This window comes from Triticum aestivum, chromosome 6D (assembly GCF_018294505.1).
Source record: "Triticum aestivum cultivar Chinese Spring chromosome 6D, IWGSC CS RefSeq v2.1, whole genome shotgun sequence".
Lineage (NCBI taxonomy): Eukaryota > Viridiplantae > Streptophyta > Magnoliopsida > Poales > Poaceae > Triticum > Triticum aestivum.
In genome coordinates, this window is record NC_057811.1 from 189,833,116 (window position 1) to 189,855,610 (window position 22,495).

General features: G+C 42.0%; 1 protein-coding gene across 1 annotated transcript in view; it reads right to left on the bottom strand.

The window, feature by feature from the left end:
• Positions 1-15,345: 15,345 nt before the first annotated feature.
• The window catches only part of LOC123142565 (50S ribosomal protein L2, chloroplastic-like), a 33,522-nt gene continuing 26,372 nt past the window's right edge, over positions 15,346-22,495 (bottom strand). Inside the window, exons 2-3 of the mRNA XM_044561427.1 lie at positions 17,444-17,850; positions 15,346-16,792 (exon numbers count right to left, since the gene is read on the bottom strand). Coding sequence (XP_044417362.1) covers positions 16,350-16,792; positions 17,444-17,850 — 850 coding nt within the window. The 3' untranslated portion in view covers positions 15,346-16,349. The remainder of the gene's footprint in view (positions 16,793-17,443; positions 17,851-22,495) is intronic.

Consider the following 22,495-nt stretch of genomic DNA (forward strand, 5'->3'; position numbering starts at 1 on the left):
TTTTTTATTCTGTTTTGGACATTAATGGGCTTTATTATACACTTTTATATTATTTTTGGAACTAACCTATTAACCGGAGGCCCAGCCCAGATTTGCTGTTTTTTGCCTATTTCAGAGTTCGCAGAAAAAGAATATCAAACGGAGTCCAAACGGAATGGAACCTTTGGAAACGTGATTTTCGGAACGAATGTGATCCAGAGGACTTGGACCCTACGTCAAGACATCAACCAGGAAGGCACGAGGTAGGGGGCGCGCCTACCCCCCTGGGCGCGCCCTCCACCCTCGTGGGCCCCATGTTGCTCCACCGACGTACTTCTTCCTCCTATATATACCTACGTACTCCCAAACTACCAGATACGGAGCCAAAAACCTAATTCCACCGCCGCAACCTTCTGTACCCGTGAGATCCCATCTTGTGGCCTTTTCCGGAGCTCCGCCAGAGGGGGCATCGATCACGGAGGGCTTCTACATCAACACCATAGCCTCTCCGATGATGTGTGAGTAGTTTACCTCAGACCTTCGGGTCCATAGTTATTAGCTAGATGGCTTCTTCTCTCTCTTTGGATCTCAATACAAAGTTCTCCACGATTCTCGTGGAGATCTATTCGATGTAATCTTCTTTTGCGGTGTGTTTGTTGAGACCGATGAATTGTGGGTTTATGATCAAGTTTATCTATGAACAATATTTCAATCTTCTCTGAATTCTTTTATGTATGATTGGTTATCTTTGCAAGTCTCTTCGAATTATCAGTTTGGTTTGGCCTACTAGATTGATCTTTCTTGCAATGGGAGAAGTGCTTAGCTTTGGGTTCAATCTTGCGGTGTCCTTTCCCAGTGACAGTAGGGACAGCAAGGCACGTATTGTATTGTTACCATCGAGGATAACAAGATGGGGTTTATATCATATTGCATGATTTTATCCCTCTACATCATGTCATCTTACTTAAAGTGTTACTCTGTTCTTATGAACTTAATACTCTAGATGCATGCTAGATAGCGGTCGATGTGTGGAGTAATAGTAGTAGATGCAGGCAGGAGTCGGTCTACTTGTCTTGACGTGATGCCTATATACATGATCATACCTAGATATTCTCATAACTATGCTCAATTCTGTCAATTGCTCAACAGTAATTCGTTCACCCACCGTACTACTTATGCTCTCGAGAGAAGCCACTAGTGAAACCTATGGCCCCCGGGTCTATCTTCTATCATATTAATCTACCAACACTTAGCTATTTTTATTGCCTTTTATTTCACTTTGCATCTTTATCATAAAAATACCAAAAATATTATCTTATCATATCTATCAGATCTCACTCTCGTAAATGACCGTGAAGGGATTGACAACCCCTTTATTGCGTTGGTTGCGAGGATTTATTTGTTTGTGTAGGTGCGAGGGACTCGTGCGTGGCCTCCTACTGGATTGATACCTTGGTTCTAAAAAACGGAGGGAAATACTTACGCTGCTTTACTGCATCACCCTTTCCTCTTCAAGGGAAAACCAACGCAGTGCTCAAGAGGTGGCAAGCGACTGTTGGCCGGAAGCCGTGGTGGCAGGCGGCGGCCACTGCGGCCACAGGGGGGTGCGGCTGGGGGCGGCTTGTAACGCCCGGATAGTTATGCTACAGTAATCCCATGCTAATGTTGCCACGTCACTGCATTTACTGTTGTTAACCTCGTGATGATTCAATCCCGTTCGTTTTCAAAATTCAAATTTAAATCAAACAGCAAAAATGAGTAAAAGAAAAGGAGAAAGCAAACAAAAAAACAAAAGAAGACCCCCGGCCCAACTGGGCCAATCAGCCCAGCCGGCCGGCCCACACCCGCTACCCCTGGCCTATTAGGCCACTCCCACCCGAACCCTAACGACCAGACCCCCCACTTCCCCCACGCACCCACGCTCCTCTCCTTCCCCCGATTCGGGATCTGGATCGGGCCACGCCCCGACCCCGCCGCTCGCCCCGACGCTATCGCCCGTCTCCCCGTCGCCTCCCGCACGACGCCTGCCCCCTCGACCCGAGCTGGATCGGGGGACTCGACCCCGCTGCGCCCCGGCGCTCTCCCGTCGCCCGACAACTGCCACCGCGCGGAGCCCCACTCGCCGGACCTGAAGGAAATATACCCTAGAGGCAATAATAAAGTTATTATTTATTTCCTTATATCATAATAAATGTTTATTATTCATGCTAGAATTGTATTAACCGGAAACATAATACTTGTGTGAATACATAGACAAACAGAGTGTCACTAGTATGCCTCTACTTGACTAGCTCGTTGATCAAAGATGGTTATGTTTCCTAGCCATAGACATGAGTTGTCATTTGATTAACGGGATCACATCATTAGGAGAATGATGTGATTGACTTGACCCATTCCGTTAGCTTAGCACTCGATCATTTAGTATGTTGCTATTGCTTTCTTCATAACTTATACATGTTCCTATGACTATGAGATTATGCAACTCCCGTTTACCGGAGGAACACTTTGTGTGCTACCAAACGTCACAACGTAACTGGGTGATTATAAAGGTGCTCTACAGGTGTCTCCAAAGGTACTTGTTGGGTTGGCGTATTTCGAGATTAGGATTTGTCACTCCGATTGTCGGAGAGGTATCTCTGGGCCCACTCAGTAATACATATCACTATAAGCCTTGCAAGCATTGTAACTAATGAGTTAGTCGCGGGATGATGTATTACGGAACGAGTAAAGAGACTTGCCGGTAACGAGATTGAACTAGGTATCGAGATACCGACGATCGAATCTCGGGCAAGTAACATACCGATGACAAAGGGAACAACGTATGTTGTTATGCGGTCTGACCGACAAAGATCTTCGTAGAATATGTGGGAGCCAATATGAGCATCCAGGTTCCGCTATTGGTTATTGACCGGAGAGGTGTCTCGGTCATGTCTACATAGTTCTCGAACCCGTAGGGTCCGCACGCTTAACGTTACGATGACAGTTATATTATGAGTTTATATGTTTTGATGTACCGAAGGTTGTTCGGAGTCCCGAATGTGATCACGGACATGACGAGGAGTCTCGAAATGGTCGAGACATAAAGATTGATACATTGGAAGCCTATGTTTGGATATCGGAAGTGTTCCGGGTGAAATCGGGATTTTTCCGGAGTACCGGGAGGTTACCGGAACCCCCCGGTAACTTAATGGGCCTTAGTGGGCCTAGGTGGAAGAGAGGAGAGGAGGCTAGGGCAGGGCCGCACGCCCCTCCCCCCCAGTCCGAATAGGACAAGGAGAGGGGGGCGGCGCCCCCCTTTCCTTCCTCCCCTCCACCTCTTCCCCCTCTCTCTCCTAGTCCAACATGGAAAAGGGGGAAGTCCTACTCCCGGTAGGAGTAGAAATCGTCCTGGTGCGCCTCTCCCCTTGGCCGGCCGAAACCCCCCCTTGCTCCTTTATATACGGGGGCAGGGGGCACCTCTAGACACACAATTGATCATTGATCTCTTAGCCGTGTGCGGTGCCCCCCTCCACTATATTACACCTCGATAATATCGTAGCGGTGCTTAGGCGAAGCCTTGCGTCGGTAGAACATCATCATCGTCACCACACCATCGTGTTGACGAAACTCTCCCTCAACACTCGGCTGGATCGGAGTTCGAGGGACGTCATCGAGCTGAACGTGTGCTGAACTCGGAGGTGCCGTACGTTCGGTACTTGAACGATCGGATCGTGAAGACGTACGACTACATCAACCGCGTTGTGTTAACGCTTCCGCTTTCGGTCTACGAGGGTACGTGGACAACACTCTCCCCTCTCGTTCTATGCATCACCATGATCTTGCGTGTGCGTAGAATTTTTTTGAAATTACTACGTTCCCCAACAGTGGCATCCGAGCCTGGTTTTATGCGTTGATGTTATATGCACGAGTAGAACACAATTGAGTTGTGGGCGATATAAGTCATACTGCTTACCAGCATGTCATATTTTGGTTCACCGGTATTGTGAGATGAAGCGGCCCGGACCGACATTACGCGTACGCTTACGCGAGACCGGTTTCACCATTGCGAGCACTCGTTGCTTAAAGGTGACTGGCGGGTGTCTGTCTCTCTCACTTTAGTTGAACCGAGTGTGGCTACGCCCGGTCCTTGCGAAGGTTAAAACAGCACCAACTTGACAAACTATCGTTGTGGTTTTGATGCGTAGGTAAGAACGGTTCTTGCTAAGCCCGTAGCAGCCACGTAAAACTTGCAACAACAAAGTAGAGGACGTCTAACTTGTTTTTGCAGGGCATGTTGTCATGTGATATGGTCAAGACATGATGCTATATTTTATTGTATGAGATGATCATGTTTTGTAACCGAGTTATCGGCAACTGGCAGGAGCCATATGGTTGTCGCTTTATTGTATGCAATGCAATCGCCATGTAATTGTTTTACTTTATCACTAAGCGGTAGCGATAGTCGTAAAAGCAATAGTTGGCGAGACGACAACGATGCTACGATGGAGATCAAGGTGTCGCGCCGGTGACGATGGTGATCATGACGGTGCTTCGGAGATGGAAATCACAAGCACAAGATGATGATGGCCATATCATATCACTTATATTGATTGCATGTGATGTTTATCTTTTATGCATCTTATCTTGCTTTGATTGACGGTAGCATTATAAGATGATCTCTCACTAAAATTTCAAGATAAAACTGTTCTCCCTGAGTATGCACCGTTGCCAAAGTTCGTCGTGCCCAGACACCACGTGATGATCGGGTGTGATAAGCTCTACGTCCATCTACAATGGGTGCAAGCCAGTTTTGCACACGCAGAATACTCAGGTTAAACTTGACGAGCCTAGCATATGCAGATATGGCCTCGGAACATTGAGACCGAAAGGTCGAGCGTGAATCATATAGTAGATATGATCAACATAGTGATGTTCACCATTGAAAACTACTCCATTTCACGTGATGATCGGTTATGGTTTAGTTGATTTGGATCACGTGATCACTTAGATGATTAGAGGGATGTCTGTCTAAGTGGGATTTCTTAAGTAATATGATTAATAGAACTTAAATTTATCATGAACTTAGTACCTGATAGTATCTTGCTTGTCTATGTTAATTGTAGATAGATGGCCTGTGCTGTTGTTCCGTTGAATTTTAATGCGTTCCTTGAGAAAGCAAAGTTGAAAGATGATGGTAGCAATTACACGAACTGGGTCCGTAACTTGAGGATTATCCTCATTGCTGCACAGAAGAATTATGTCCTGGAAGCACCGCTGGGTGCCAGGCCTGCTGCAAGAGCAACACCAGAAGTTGTGAACGTCTGGCAGAGCAAAGCTGATGACTACTCGATAGTTCAGTGTGCCATGCTTTATGGCTTAGAACCGGGTCTTCAACGACGTTTTGAACGTCATGGAGCATATGAGATGTTCCAGGAGTTGAAGTTAATATTTCAAGCAAATGCCCGGATTGAGAGATATGAAGTCTCCAATAAGTTCTACAGCTGCAAGATGGAAGAGAATAGTTCTGTCAGTGAGCATATACTCAAAATGTCTGGGTATAACAATCACTTGATTCAACTGGGAGTTAATCTTCCGGATGATAGCGTCATTGATAGAATTCTTCAATCACTACCACCAAGTTACAAGAGCTTCATGATGAACTATAACATGCAAGGGATGAATAAGACAATTCCCGAGCTCTTCGCAATGCTAAAGGCAGCGGAGGTAGAAATCAAAAAGGAGCATCAAGTGTTGATGGTCAATAAGACCACTAGTTTCAAGAAAAAGGGCAAAGGAAAGAAGAAGGGGAACTTCAAGAAGAACAGCAAGCAAGTTGTTGTTCAGGAGAAGAAACCCAAATCTGGACCTAAGCCTGAGACTGAGTGCTTCTACTGCAAGCATACTGGTCACTGGAAGCGGAACTGCCCCAAGTATTTGGCGGATAAGAAGGATGGCAAGGTGAACAAAGGTATATGTGATATACATGTTATTGATGTGTACCTTACCAGAGCTCGCAGTAGCACCTGGGTATTTGATACTGGTTCTGTTGCCAATATTTGCAACTCGAAACAGGGACTACGGATTAAGCGAACACTGGCCAAGGACGAGGTAACGATGCGCGTGGGAAACGGTTCCAAAGTCGATGTGATCGCCGTCAGCACGCTACCTCTACATCTACCTTCGGGATTAGTATTAGACCTGAATAATTGTTATTTGGTGCCAGCGTTGAGCATGAACATTATATCTGGATCTTGTTTAATGCGAGACGGTTATTCATTTAAATCAGAGAATAATGGTTGTTCTATTTATATGAGTAATATCTTTTATGGTCATGCACCCTTGAAGAGTGGTCTATTTTTAATGAATCTCGATAGTAGTGACACACATATTCATAATGTCGAAGCCCAAAGATGCAGAGTTGATAATGATAGTGCAACTTATTTGTGGCACTGTCGTTTAGGTCATATCGGTGTAAAGCGCATGAAGAAACTCCATAATGATGGACTTTTGGAATCACTTGATTATGAATCACTTGGTACTAGCGAACCGTGTCTCATGGGCAAGATGACTAAAACACCGTTCTCCGGAACTATGGAGAGAGCAACTAATTTGTTGGAAATCATACATACAGATGTATGTGGTCCGATGAATATTGAGGCTCGTGGCGGATATCGTTATTTTCTCACCTTCACAGATGATTTGAGCAGATATGGGTATATCTACTTAATGAAACATAAGTCTGAAACATTTGAAAAGTTCAAAGAATTTCAGAGCGAAGTTGAAAATCATCGTAACAAGAAAATAAAGTTTCTACGATTAGATCGTGGAGGAGAATATTTGAGTTACGAGTTTGGTCTACATTTGAAACAAAGCGGAATAGTTTCGCAACTCACGCCACCCGGAACACCACAACGTAATGGTGTGTCCGAACGTCGTAATCGTACTTTACTAGATATGGTGCGATCTATGATGTCTCTTACTGATTTACCGCTATCGTTTTGGGGTTATGCTTTAGAGACGGCTGCATTCACTCTAAATAGGGCACCATCGAAATCCGTTGAGACGACGCCATATGAACTATGGTTTGGCAAGAAACCAAAGTTGTCGTTTCTTAAAGTTTGGGGTTGCGATGCTTATGTGATGAAACTTCAACCTGATAAGCTCGAACCTAAATCGGAGAAATGTGTCTTCATAGGATACCCAAAGGAAACTGTTGGGTACACCTTCTATCACAGATCCGAAGGCAAGACATTCATTGCTAAGAATGGATCCTTTCTAGAGAAGGAGTTTCTCTCGAAAGAAGTGAGTGGGAGGAAAGTAGAACTTGATGAGGTAACTGTACCTGCTCCCTTATTGGAAAGTAGATCATCACAGAAACCAGTTTCTGTGACACCTACACCAATTAGTGAGGAAGTTAATGATAATGATCATAAAACTTCAGATCAAGTTATTACTGAACCTCGTAGGTCAACCAGATTAAGATCCGCACCAGAGTGGTACGGTAATCCTGTTCTGGAGGTTATGTTACTAGACCATGACGAACCTACGAACTATGAAGAAGCGATGGTGAGCCCAGATTCCGCAAAATGGCTTGAGGCCATGAAATCCGAGATGGGATCCATGTATGAGAACAAAGTATGGACTTTGGTTGACTTGCCCGATGATCGGCAAGCCATTGAAAATAAATGGATCTTCAAGAAGAAGACTGACGCTGACGGTAATGTTACTGTTTATAAAGCTCGACTTGTTGCGAAAGGTTTTCGACAAGTTCAAGGGATTGACTATGATGAGACCTTCTCACCCGTAGCGATGCTTAAGTCTGTCCGAATCATGTTAGCAATTGCCGCATTTTATGATTATGAAATTTGGCAAATGGATGTCAAAACTGCATTCCTGAATGGATTTCTGGAAGAAGAGTTGTATATGATGCAACCGGAAGGTTTTGTCGATCCAAAGGGAGCTAACAAAGTGTGCAAGCTCCAACGATCCATTTATGGACTGGTGCAAGCCTCTCGGAGTTGGAATAAACGCTTTGATAGTGTGATCAAAGCATTTATTCCAAGTGGGTGAAATAAGTCTCTTCGCTTGAATTTTAGAACTTAGAATTTATTACCCTAGAAAAAAAAAAGAAAAACCTAATCCTTTGAATCTTTGGTATCCTTCAAATCTTCGCTATACTTCGAGTCTTCGATACGCTTCGAATCCTTATGGGGAAGTCTATAAATTATACGTCCCTTGCTTGAATCATAATGACTTACTTCAATTTTGACCCTATCCCCCATCAGTATTCGTATAGAACTAGACCGTATCTTTCCTGAAATATAGCCTAGGATGATGGTGTCATTCTCTAGCCGAACGCGGAACATTCCATTGGGTAGGGATTCCATAACTAAACCTTCGAAAGTTACTTTTGCTTCTCTCGGGTTTTTTTTCTCTCCTATTTTTTTCTGTCATATTTTTTTCTCCTATTTTTCTATTTTTATTTTAAAAATAGGAAGGGCGAGATAGAATTCGAGCACTATAGGCGGGGCGATTACCATATATAACATAAGACTTCTCCCCCAATTCTGTTTAGTCGAGCTTCTCGATCTGTCATTATTCCTCGAGAAGTAGAAAGAATAGCAATTCCCATTCCACCCAAAACTTTAGGAATTCCTTGATAGTTGGTATAAATTCGTAAGCCGGGTCGGCTGATACGCTTTAAAAAAGGTTCTTGTTCTATATATTCCTTTTCTAGTCTTTCTCTTTTGATGTCGCAAAGTTGAAACCAAGAAATATCTGTTACGTTCCTGATGTTTCCGAACACTTTCAATAAAACCCTCTCGTAGAAGTATTTTAACAATGTTTTCGGTAATATTTGTAGATACTACTCGAACTGTTCATTTTTTATTCATGTCCGCATTTCTTATAGAGGTTAGTAAATCAGCAATAGTGTCCTTGCCCATAAGACTCTAATTCTAGGTTCCTCCTAATTTTTCTATAATCAACATGTTTTTTCATTTTGGATTTTAAAACATATACGTAAAACACAATCTACTAAATTAATTCTTTGGTCTCAATTTCGCCTACTAGTATTTATAATACTTCAGGAGCTAATGAAACTATTTTGGTAAAATTCAATTCTCTCAATTCCTCGGCAATCGCGCCAAAAACTCGAGTTCCTTTTGGATTGCCTTTTTGATCAATTATAACCGCAGCATTGTCATCATAGCGGATTATTATACCGTCTTCGCATTTGAACTCTTTACATGTACGTACAATTACAGCTCGAATTACTTCGGATCTTTCTAGAGGCATTTGGGGCAATGCGTCTTTGATTACAGCAACAATAACATCACCAATACGAGCATATCGCTGATTACCAGCAGCTCCTATGACTCGAATACACATCAATTTTCGAGCTCCACTATTATCTGCTACATTTAAAAGGGTCTGAGGTTGAATCATATTATTTTTTATTTTGATTTCAATTTGTTATTTCAATGCAAAAGGATGAAAGAAATATTGTCTTTCCAGAAAGAAAAACCGGGCATTTTTTTTATCTTCCATACCCCTTTTAGGGTTCTATATCTCTAATCGAATAAATTGACTTCGTATGGGCATTTTACTGGCAGCTATGGAGATAGCTGCTCTAGCTACAGTTTCAGATACTCCCCCCAGTTCATAAAGTATACGACCAGGTTTAACAACGGATACCCAATATTCGGGGGACCCCTTTCCCGAGCCCATACGTGTTTCCGTGGGTCTTAGTGTAACCGGTTTGTCGGGAAATATACGTACCCATATTTTTCCACCACGACGTGCATATCGTGTTATTGCTCTTCGTCCTGCTTCTATCTGTCTCGCCGTGATCCAAGCGGGTTCAAGTGCTTGAAGAGCATATCTACCAAAACAAATACGATTGCCTCGGCAGGATTTTCCTTTCATTCTTCCTCTATGTTGTTTGCGAAATCTGGTTCTTTTGGGGTTATAGTCGATGGTTCTCTTTCTTAGTTCCATCTCTACTGCAAAACTGGACATGAGAGTTTCTTCTCATCCAGCTCCTCGCGAATGGAATGAGAAAGCATGTAAATTTCTCTAATTCATAATATTCAAAAATATTACGGTACGGATAGATACACATTAATAGATAATAGAATAAGTTCGGTTTTTTTTATATTGAATTTGTTAAAACAGAAAAATATAATATATAGTCAAAAAAGAAGATCTAGAATATATCCAGATGTGTGTGTATATTTATCTAAATTCTATATTTATAGATAATGGAATCCTTCTTTAAAAAATCCTTATTTTTACTCTTATTGAATCGCGGTAAAGTATTCTAATTCAATAAGAATTTCGCGGGCGAATATTTACTCTTTCCTGTCTTATTTGTTAATTTATAAACTTACCAAATAAGACAATTTTTTTGGTTTGTTCCGCCATCCCACCCAATGAAGTGTTAGGATTCTTTTCAATAGAATCCTATGGAATCATAGGTTCTGTCGTTCCCACTGCTTCTCCTTGAATGGTTAGGTCTGAATCCCGCAACGGAGCTTCCAAAAAATTTCTTTGCGAGTTAATTTTTCTCAGTTTTATTAACCCGGGCGGCTCTTTATTATTGCTTTAAATTTGTAGTTCTTGTTTCAAGTTACAATTTTTAATTCTCTATTATTTTTATTATATTGATGCTTTATCACATTGCCTTTTATGATGTAATTCATAGACCATACATAGTGGAATCCTATATCTTATTTATTTCCTCTTCCTTCTTTCTATCATCCCGCCCTTTATCCACATCCCTTTAGTTTTGCTTCACAACCTAGAATCCCTTTTCTTTTTTAGAGAAAAAAATTGCAGTTGCTACAACTATATGACACATCTACTCATTTATGATAGAGGTATTTATTCATATAGTGACTGTTTCTTAGTTAGGATCTCGACAATACGAAGCAATAGGTTGGTTATTAGTTAATTTTCTATAATTACTAAGTTTTTTTCTTAAAAAGGAAAAAATAATGAGTCACACACTAAGCATAGCAATTATATTAAATGATTTATCAATTTTCATTAAATCTTATAGAAAGAGGTATAATTTCTTCTTTTGCAGGGATTTCAGGAAAAAAGTCTCTTGTCATTTTTTATTCTATCAATGGACAGAATCCGAAGACAAGATTACTTATTCTTCGTCTACGAATATCCAAATTTTTACACCTAATACTCCATAGATAGTCCGAATTGGATAGCAGCAATAATCAATTTTAGCGCGAATTGTTTGGAGGGGAAGTCTACCCTTTTTAATAGATTCGGCGCGTGCAATTTCTTTTCCTCCGAGACGACCCGCAATTTTTACTTTTACTCCCCTTATATCTGCTTTTTTAGTTAATTCAATGGCTTTTTTCATTGCCTTTCGGAATGAAACTCTATTTTTTAATTGGAAAGCTATATATTCTGCAAGAATGTTAGGCTGTCTATAAGATTCTTTCACTTTTTCGATAGAAATATTAAATCTCTGGTTTACAGAGTTAATTTCCTTTTGTAGATCTTTCTCTAATTCTTCGATTGCTCCTTTTTTCTTTAATAAATTTGGGAATCCAATATGGATTATGACGTGGATCGTATCGATTTCTTTTTGGATTTCTATATGTGTAATTACTTCAGAACTTGAACCTGAGTCCATTTTTCTATTATGTGTAATTACTTCAGAACTTGAGTCTGATTCTATTTTTCTATTTGAGCCCTTTTTCCTATTCTTTTGTATATAGTTCTTGATACAATCCCTTATTTTTTTATCTTCCTGTAGACCTTCAGAATAATTTTTTGGTTGTGCGAACCAAAAGGAATGGTGTTTTTGGGTTGTACCAAGTCTGAAACCGAGTGGATTTATTTTTTGTCCCATATTTTTCTATTCTATATTTTTTTTACCGGGAATCGAAATCTTAGATGGATCTAAAGGTTATTTAGATTTCTTTACTATATTTAGTACAATTGTTATATGACACATGCTTTTTTTTATGGGGAAACTACGTCCTCGAGCTCGAGGTCTGAATTTCTTCATAATAGTACTCCTACTGACTTCGGCTTTAGTAATAAATAAATTCGCTTTGTCGAAATCCCTATAATGAGTAGCATTTGCGGCTGCCGAATAAACCAACTTTAAGATGGGATAAGATGCTCGATAGGGCATGAGGTTCAGTATCATAACAGTTTCCTCGTAGTAACGCCAGCGAATCTCGTCAAGAACTCTTTGTGCTTTGAAAACAGACATAGGGATACGTTTTTGTGCTTTGAAAACTCTCTCGAACTTAAGTAGACGATCGGTTGGAACTTTCCTTGCGAGTTTCCTTAGCCCACTTTTCTTCTTCTTTATCCTAGGGATATACTTTACTAGTTTGAAACTTGTCATAAATAAGGTTATTCCCCGCCTACCTTTACTTTATTTTGAATCTTTTTTTCTTCTTAATCTTTCTATTCAGAATTCAGTTAACGACGAGATTTAGTATCCTTTCTTGCATTTTCATATCTCGTGAAATGCCGAGTATGCACGAATTCCCCCAATTTGCGACCTACCATAGGATTTGTTATGTAAATAGGTATATGTTCCTTTCCATTATGAATCGCGATTGTATGGCCAACCATTGTGGGTAGAATGCTAGATGCCCGGGACCACGTTACTATTGTTTCTTTCTCCTCCTTCATATTGACCTTTTCTATCTTTGCCAATAAATGATGAGCTACAAAAGGATTCGGTTTTTTTCGTGTCACAGCTGATTACTCCTTTTTTCCTTTTTAAAGAGTGGCATTCTATGTCCAATATCTCGATCGAAGTACGGAGGTCAGAATAAATAGAATAATGATCAATGGAAAAAAGCAAAAAATCCTTTAGCTGGATAAGGGGCGGATGTAGCCAAGTGGATCAAGGCAGTGGATTGTGAATCCACCATGCGCGGGTTCAATTCCCGTCGTTCGCCCATCGCATTATTGCAAATTCCAAATGCAATTTTCCATATTCCTAGTTACATATTTACTTACGGCGACGAAGAATAAAACTATCGCTATATTTTTTCCTTTTCCTAGTTCTTCTTCCAAGCGCAGGATAACCCCAAGGGGTTGTGGGTTTTTTTCTACCAATGGGATCTTTCCCTTCACCGCCCCCATGGGGGTGGTCCACAGGGTTCATAACTACCCCTCTTACTACGGGGCGTTTACCTAGCCAACACCTAGATCCGGCTCTACCCAAACTTTTTTGGTTCACCCCAACATTACCCACTTGTCCGACTGTTGCTAAGCAGTTTTGGGATACTAAACGGACCTCCCCAGATGGTAATCTTAAAGTGGCCGATTTACCCTCTTTTGCAATGAGTTTCGCTACAGCACCTGCTGCTCTAGCTAATTGCCCACCCCTTCCACGTGTGATTTCTATGTTATGCATGGCCGTGCCTAAGGGCATATCTGTTGAAGTAGATTCTTCTTTTCTCTCAAAAAACCCCTTCCCAAACTGTACAAGCTTCTTCCAAAGCATACGGCTTTCTAGATGTATATGACGATCTCTAGACAGATGGATCTTATATGAATCATATGATGAAGTACCACATGAGTGGATATATAGGAAAGGAATCCAAATCTGCCGAATCGCTCATGTTATGATCTTCTAAATCCTAGGTCTCTGCGTTCCGTCATCTGGCTTATGTTCTTCATGTAGCATTCAGATCGAATGACTCTATGAAATTACGTCGATACTTCCACATATTATGGGTAACGTAGGAGACATCCCTATTTTCCCCCGGGGGTCTTAATTACCACTGCTTAGCTTTCAATTTGCCTCTGACCATCAAATTAAATGTGAATAACCCGTTCTCCTCTCTTTGAAACAAGGGGCGCTTCCGGTTCTGTGCGTGCTTCAAACAATTTTGTCTTCTCCATATTACCATATCTCTAGAGCCAATAATTTTCTATGAGGAACTACTGAACTCAATCACTTGCTGCCGTTACTCAACAGTTTTCTGTTGAGGTCTATCCCGTAGAGGTAGTCAAATTGGATCAGTGATCGATTTCTAGGTTTCGTCGTAAACCTAATTGGTTACTTCCAATTACGTAAATCAATAGTTCAAACCGCACTCAAAGAGAGGAGGACGGGTTATTCACATTTAATTTGATGGTCAGAGGCAAATTGAAAGCTAAGCAGTGGTAATTAAGACCCCCGGGGGAAAATAGGGATGTCTCCTACGTTACCCATAATATGTGGAAGTATCGACGTAATTTCATAGAGTCATTCGATCTGAATGCTACATGAAGAACATAAGCCAGATGACGGAACGCAGAGACCTAGGATGTAGAAGATCATAACATGAGCGATTCGGCAGATTTGGATTCCTTTCCTATATATCCACTCATGTGGTACTTCATCATATGTTTCATATAAGATCCATCTGTCTAGAGATCGTCATATACATCTAGAAAGCCGTATGCTTTGGAAGAAGCTTGTACAGTTTGGGAAGGGGTTTTTTGAGAGAAAAGAAGAATCTACTTCAACCGATATGCCCTTAGGCACGGCCATGCATAACATAGAAATCACACGTGGAAGGGGTGGGCAATTAGCTAGAGCAGCAGGTGCTGTAGCGAAACTCATTGCAAAAGAGGGTAAATCGGCCACTTTAAGATTACCATCTGGGGAGGTCCGTTTAGTATCCCAAAACTGCTTAGCAACAGTCGGACAAGTGGGTAATGTTGGGGCGAACCAAAAAAGTTTGGGTAGAGCCGGATCTAAGTGTTGGCTAGGTAAACGCCCCGTAGTAAGAGGGGTAGTTATGAACCCTGTGGACCACCCCCATGGGGGCGGTGAAGGGAAAGCTCCCATTGGTAGAAAAAAACCCACAACCCCTTGGGGTTATCCTGCGCTTGGAAGAAGAACTAGGAAAAGGAAAAAATATAGCGATAGTTTTATTCTTCGTCGCCGTAAGTAAATACGTAACTAGGAATATGGAAAATTGCATTTTTGGAATTTGCAATAATGCGATGGGCGAACGACGGGAATTGAACCCGCGCATGGTGGATTCACAATCCACTGCCTTGATCCACTTGGCTACATCCGCCCCTTATCCAGCTAAAGGATTTTTTTCTTTTTTCCATTGATCATTATTCTATTTATTCTGACCTCCGTACTTCGATCGAGATATTGGACATAGAATGCCACTCTCTAAAAAGGAAAAAAGGAGTAATCAGCTGTGACACGAAAAAAAACGAATCCTTTTGTAGCTCATCATTTATTGGCAAAGATAGAAAAGGTCAATATGAAGGAGGAGAAAGAAACAATAGTAACGTGGTCCCGGGCATCTAGCATTCTACCCACAATGGTTGGCCATACAATCGCGATTCATAATGGAAAGGAACATATACCTATTTACATAACAAATCCTATGGTAGGTCGCAAATTGGGGGAATTCGTGCCTACTCGGCATTTCACGAGTTATGAAAATGCAAGAAAGGATACTAAATCTCGTCGTTAACTGAATTCTGAATAGAAAGATTAAGAAGAAAAAAAAGATTCAAAATAAAGTAAAGGTAGGCGGGGAATAACCTTATTTATGACAAGTTTCCTCGTAGTAACGCCAGCGAATCTCGTCAAGAACTCTTTGTGCTTTGAAAACAGACATAGGGATACGTTTTTGTGCTTTGAAAACTCTCTCGAACTTAAGTAGACGATCGGTTGGAACTTTCCTTGCGAGTTTCCTTAGCCCACTTTTCTTCTTCTTTATCCTAGGGATATACTTTACTAGTTTGAAACTTGTCATAAATAAGGTTATTCCCCGCCTACCTTTACTTTATTTTGAATCTTTTTTTTCTTCTTAATCTTTCTATTCAGAATTCAGTTAACGACGAGATTTAGTATCCTTTCTTGCATTTTCATAACTCGTGAAATGCCGAGTAGGCACGAATTCCCCCAATTTGCGACCTACCATAGGATTTGTTATGTAAATAGGTATATGTCCCTTTCCATTATGAATCGCGATTGTATGGCCAACCATTGTGGGTAGAATGCTAGATGCCCGGGACCACGTTACTATTGTTTCTTTCTCCTCCTTCATATTGACCTTTTCTATCTTTGCCAATAAATGATGAGCTACAAAAGGATTCGTTTTTTTTCGTGTCACAGCTGATTACTCCTTTTTTCCTTTTTAAAGAGTGGCATTCTATGTCCAATATCTCGATCGAAGTACGGAGGTCAGAATAAATAGAATAATGATCAATGGAAAAAAGAAAAAAATCCTTTAGCTGGATAAGGGGCGGATGTAGCCAAGTGGATCAAGGCAGTGGATTGTGAATCCACCATGCGCGGGTTCAATTCCCGTCGTTCGCCCATCGCATTATTGCAAATTCCAAAAATGCAATTTTCCATATTCCTAGTTACGTATTTACTTACGGCGACGAAGAATAAAACTATCGCTATATTTTTTCCTTTTCCTAGTTCTTCTTCCAAGCGCAGGATAACCCCAAGGGGTTGTGGGTTTTTTTCTACCAATGGGAGCTTTCCCTTCACCGCCCCCATGGGGGTGGTCCACAGGGTTCATAACTACCCCTCTTACTACGGGGCGTTTACCTAGCCAACACTTAGATCCGGCTCTACCCAAACTTTTTCGGTTCACCCCAACATTACCCACTTGTCCGACTGTTGCTAAGCAGTTTTGGGATACTAAACGGACCTCCCCAGATGGTAATCTTAAAGTGGCCGATTTACCCTCTTTTGCAATGAGTTTCGCTACAGCACCTGCTGCTCTAGCTAATTGCCCACCCCTTCCACGTGTGATTTCTATGTTATGCATGGCCGTGCCTAAGGGCATATCGGTTGAAGTAGATTCTTCTTTTCTCTCAAAAAACCCCTTCCCAAACTGTACAAGCTTCTTCCAAAGCATACGGCTTTCTAGATGTATATGACGATCTCTAGACAGATGGATCTTATATGAATCATATGATGAAGTACCACATGAGTGGATATATAGGAAAGGAATCCAAATCTGCCGAATCGCTCATGTTATGATCTTCTACATCCTAGGTGTCTGCGTTCCGTCATCTGGCTTATGTTCTTCATGTAGCATTCAGATCGAATGACTCTATGAAATTACGTCGATACTTCCACATATTATGGGTAACGTAGGAGACATCCCTATTTTCCCCCGGGGGTCTTAATTACCACTGCTTAGCTTTCAATTTGCCTCTGACCATCAAATTAAATGTGAATAACCCGTCCTCCTCTCTTTGAAACAAGGGGCGCTTCCGGTTCTGTGCGTGCTTCAAACAATTTTGTCTTCTCCATATTACCATATCTCTAGAGCCAATAATTTTCTATGAGGAACTACTGAACTCAATCACTTGCTGCCGTTACTCAACAGTTTTCTGTTGAGGTCTATCCCGTAGAGGTAGTCAAATTGGATCAGTGATCGATTTCTAGGTTTCGTCGTAAACCTAATTGGTTACTTCCAATTACGTAAATCAATAGTTCAAACCGCACTCAAAGGTAGGGCATTTCCCATTGATATAGGAACTTTTGTACCAGAAACAATAGTATCTCCAATTATAGCCCCTTTGGGATGTAAAATATATCTCTTCTCACCATCCCCATAGTGTATGAGACAAATGTATGCATTTTGATTAGGGTCGTATTCTATGGTTACGATTCTACCAGATATGTCTTTTTGATTCCGTCGAAAATCTATTTTACGGTATAGGCGCTTATGACCTCCCCCTCTATGCCTTGCGGTAATGATTCCTCTGGAATTACGACCTTTACCACAACGGTGCCGTCCATGGATCAAATTATTTCGTGGATTGGATTTCACTTGCCTGTCTACGGTTCCCTTGCGTGTGCTCGGGATAGGTGTTTTGTATAAATGTTTCGCCGTATTATTAAGTATTCTCCTTTAGTTTTTTTCTCTATCTAGAAGTGCAATAGAATAACCCGGTTGAAGGGTAATGATCATACGTCTGTAATGCATTGTATGGCCCAGAATAGGTCCTATTCTTCTACCTTTTCCAGGTAGTCGATGGCTATTCAGAGCTACCACCTTAACACCAAAGAAGAGTTCGACCCAATGCTTTATTTCTGTCTTAGTGAATCCCGATTCGACATTAAAAGTATATTGATTCTTTCCCAATAAACGAAGACTTTTTTCTGTAAATACTGCGTATTGGATTCCATCCATAAATCGACTTTCCCTCCTATGCTCTGAGTTCCAGTATCAATAAGAATTCGAGTTCTTATTGTTCTTATGTTATGGTATGAATATACCATACCAATTCGTTATGTATGGATGATGGATGAGATTCCATGGATAGAGAGCCAGTTCCAATAGACTTATGGAATGTTCCCGTTCGTGTGCATCCAGCAGGAATTGAACCCGCAAATTTACCAATTATGAGTTGGGCGCTTTAACCATTCAGCTATGGATGCTTAACAGGGATCATCGTACATCGTAAATAACCAATTTTCATATAGAAAGACATATCATAGAAAAATGAAATCGAAAATATTCCGAGATGGCAAATATTCGGAGATGACTATGAAAACACCTCTCTGGATCCTCGAATTGAAAGAGAGATTGAGAGGGATCAAGAATCCTAATTCTCGCTATTTGGAATGGATCCAATTCTATTGAGTTTGACTCATAGTGATCATTTCTATTTAGCAAAGAATGACCTTGGTTATCAAAGGATTGAACAACCGGGATCCATTTACTTATGATACCTAGTTGGCATTGATAACAAGGATCTAATGAATTATGAGTTTAATAGATCCTCTTTAGCAGAAAGATGTATATTCCTTGCTCATTATCAGACAATCACTTATTCCCAAACCTCATGTGGAACTAATCGTTTTCATTTACCATCTCATGGAAAACCCTTTTCGTTCCGCTTAGCCCTATCGGGTATTTTAGTGATAGGTTCTGTAGGAACTGGACGATCCTATTTGGTCAAATACCTAACGAAAAATTACGATTTTCCTTTCATTAAGGTACGAGGGATTCTTATTCCACAAGAACGAAAGCACCTTTTCATTCTTTCATATACTAGGGGTTTTTACTTGGAAAAGACAATGTTCCATACTAAAGGATTCGGGTCCATAACCACGAGTTCCAGTGCACTAGATCTTGTAGCACTTAGCAACGAAGCCCTATCCATTAGTATTCCACATAAGAAATCCATTCTAGAAAAAAATACAATTAGATTAGCTCTTCATAGACAAACTTGGGGTTTCCGAGCCAAGGTAAGATCGGCTCTGGATCATGGGACCCTTTTCTATCAGATAGGAGGGGCTCTTGTACAAAATAGACTTACTAAGTAATAACCCCATAGAATCTATCTATATAAACATAAAGAGGCAATCGTGTCAGGAAGCGGGTTTTTCTTTGGCCAAAAGGTACTTCGAACTTGGAACGAGCATGAAGAGATTAACGAGACTTCTTTCTCTTTTGAGTTTTTCTGGCGGACCTGCCGCGCAAGATCTTTGGTCTTCCCCTGGAACCGATGAAAAAAAGTGGATCGCTTCTTATGTACTCGCTCAGAATGATTCTTCTCTATCTATAGTTCATGGCCTATTAGAAGTAGAAGGTGCTGTGGTGCAATCCTTACCGACAGAAAAAGATTGCAGTCAGGTTGATAATAGTCGAGTGACATTACTTCGTCGGTCCGAACTAAGGAATCTGTTAGAAATGTTTTGAAATGGATATTGTTCTCTCTTTGATCAGGGATTGCTATATGAAAAGAAGTGGAGTTTGAAAAAGGGAACGGAATGCTCAAACCGGAACTGCTAGAGGAACGAATTTTCAATAGCATAACTTGGGCTCCTAGAATATGGCGCCCTTGGGACAATCTATTTGATTGCAGGGTTTTGTTCCGAAGCAAAGATATCCGCGGAGGCCGGTTCGTCCATCCTATTCTGATATTCAGGACCAAGAGGTACTGGATTCTCTTTCGGATAGGCCCTGAAAGGAGAAGAAAGGCTGAAATGCCAACGGACCTCTGTCTATTCTCTAATTCACCCGATCCGATAGTACCCGTTTTTGGAACGTCCAGTGCCAAAGTCACTGAATGGGTAAGTGAAAGAACATGCGGTGCCCCCATGTTTGGTTTTGGTAATTGATGACAATCTCTATGGACTAATGGTTGCCTTGAGTTATATTTGAAGGATTTGTCCATAGGCATTTCTTGAAGTCCATGTGTTGGTTTCAAGGAGTTTATGTGGTGACCAAGGTGTTATTAAGGAATTATCCAAAGATTGGTCATGTGAGAGTAGAGCTTATTGCAAGCATGTCTTGAAGAAGAAGATTGTGTGATCATTCATGTTTACCTTCAAGACATCATCCAAATGAAGAGAGTTGGAAAGAGTCAAGGTTGATCAAGACTAAGTCAAGAGTGAATCAAGTTGATCAACACACAAAGCGCACAAGATGTACCGAGAGGGATCAAGCGATCCCATGGTGTGGTAAGCATTGTCAATTACGCTTTGTGTACTAACGCATGATCTTCGTGAGAGTTCTTTGTGGGGTTAGGTTGCGGTGTGCAAGTTCAAGTGAAGCATCATGAAGAGATCAAATGCTTGAAGCTTGCCGTCCATTGTGGCGACAATGGACTTGTGAAGATGTTGCGGTGTGCAAGTTCAAGTGAAGCATCATGACGAGATCAAATGCTTGAAGCTTGCCGTCCATTGTGGTGACAATGGACTGGTGAAGATGTGCGGAAGAGTGGCTCACCCATAGTGGAGTATGGGGGAGCAATCAACTAGTCTTCATCGAGCCAACACAACCAAGAAAGGTGGTCCAACTTGAGGGAGTCAAGATCGTCATCATCTAGCTCGAGTGGACCATGTGCAAGGCAAAGGTTTGCTCTTGATAGGTTTTCTATTTTACCGGTCTCATGATGGTAGTTGGGAGACCGGGTTATAGGATCGATTGTCGTACTATCAAGGGGGGCTCTTGATGAGTAGCTTGATCGTATCGTTCATAGAGAGCTCAAACCATTGCATCCTTGCATCATCTTTGTTGGTTCTTGTTTGGTTCTTCTCTTTGTGAGTTTTGGAGCTTATGGTCATCTTGATGACAAGCTCGAGTTCATAAAAAACGGAGTTCACTCGCATCTTCTATGATGTTTTCGATGTTGGAGGTTATGCCGGTTCTTCTCGGTTGGATGTTTCACTCCTCTATTTGATGCTACTCATCGTCTTGTATCCAACAAGCTTGAGTTTGCTCAATTCGGAGCTCATATGAAGAAGTTATGGCAGTTCTGGTTTTCTCCCTGCGGTAGTACCGCGGCCAGAGCGGCAGTACCGCTTATCGCCCCAAGCGGTAGTACCGCTGTCCAAAGCGGTAGTACCGCCTATGGCCATAAGCGGTAGTACGGCTACGGTTCCGCGCTGGTACCACCTCGATTTTGGGTCTTGCATTTTTCGTGTCGAGTTTTGCAGTAGTTGCACGGCAGTAAGGCACGGCAGTTCCGCCTATAAGCGGTAGTACAGCCCCGATGGGCGGTAGTACCGCCTGTAAGTGGTAGTACCGCTCCGGTCGGGCGGTAGTACCACTACTGCATTTTTGGTCCCGTGTTCTGCTCCTCCAGCGGTAGTACCGCTGGGGTGCGCGGTAGTACCGCTTATAAGCGGTACTACCGCCCCAAGGTTCATGTTTGGTTGCTCCTTTTCCCTGCTTCTTCCGCCAGAGCGGTAGTACCGCTCGTGTGCGGGCTGAGCACATAACGGTTGGATTTTTCCCCTTCTATAAAAGGGGGTCTTCTTCCCCAATGAACCTTATCCTTTTGAGCTCGTGTTCTTCCCCCATTGTTGACCTTCTTCGAGCTTGCGAACTCTCAATCCCTCCATGTATTCTTGCTAGTTTTTGAGGGAAAAGAGAGAGGAGATCTAGATCCACATTTCCACCAATCACTTTCTCCTCTATGTGAGGGGAACCCCTTGGATCTAGATCTTGGAGTTCTTGGTGTTCTCCTTCTTGTTCTTCCTCTCATTTTCCTCCCTAGCATTAGTTGCTTCGGTGGGATTTGAGAGAGAAGGACTTGGGCACTCCGTGTGCCCTTGCCATTGCATTTGGTGCATCGGTTTGAGTTCTCCACGGTGATACGTGGAAGTTACAAGTTGAGAAGCTTATTACTCTTGGGTGCTTGGTGCCCTTGAGCTTGTTCCTCTTGGGTGCTTGGGCGCCCTAGACGGTTGGTGGTGTTCGGAGCTCAATCATTGTGGTGTAAAGCTCCGGGCAAGCATCGGGGTCTCCAATTAGGTTGTGGAGATCGCCCTGAGCAATTTGACGGGTTCCGGTGACCGCCCCCAAGGGTTGCCAAAGTGTACGGGTTCGGTGACCGCCCCCAAGGGTTGCCATTTGTACGGGTTCGGTGACCGCCCTCAAGGGTCCCTTAGTGGAATCACGGCATCTTGCATTGTGCGAGGGCGTGAGGAGATTACGGTGGCCCTAGTGGCTTCTTGGGGAGCATTGTGCCTCCACACCGCTCCAAACGGAGATTAGCATCCGCAAGGGTGTGAACTTCGGGATACATCGTCGTCTCT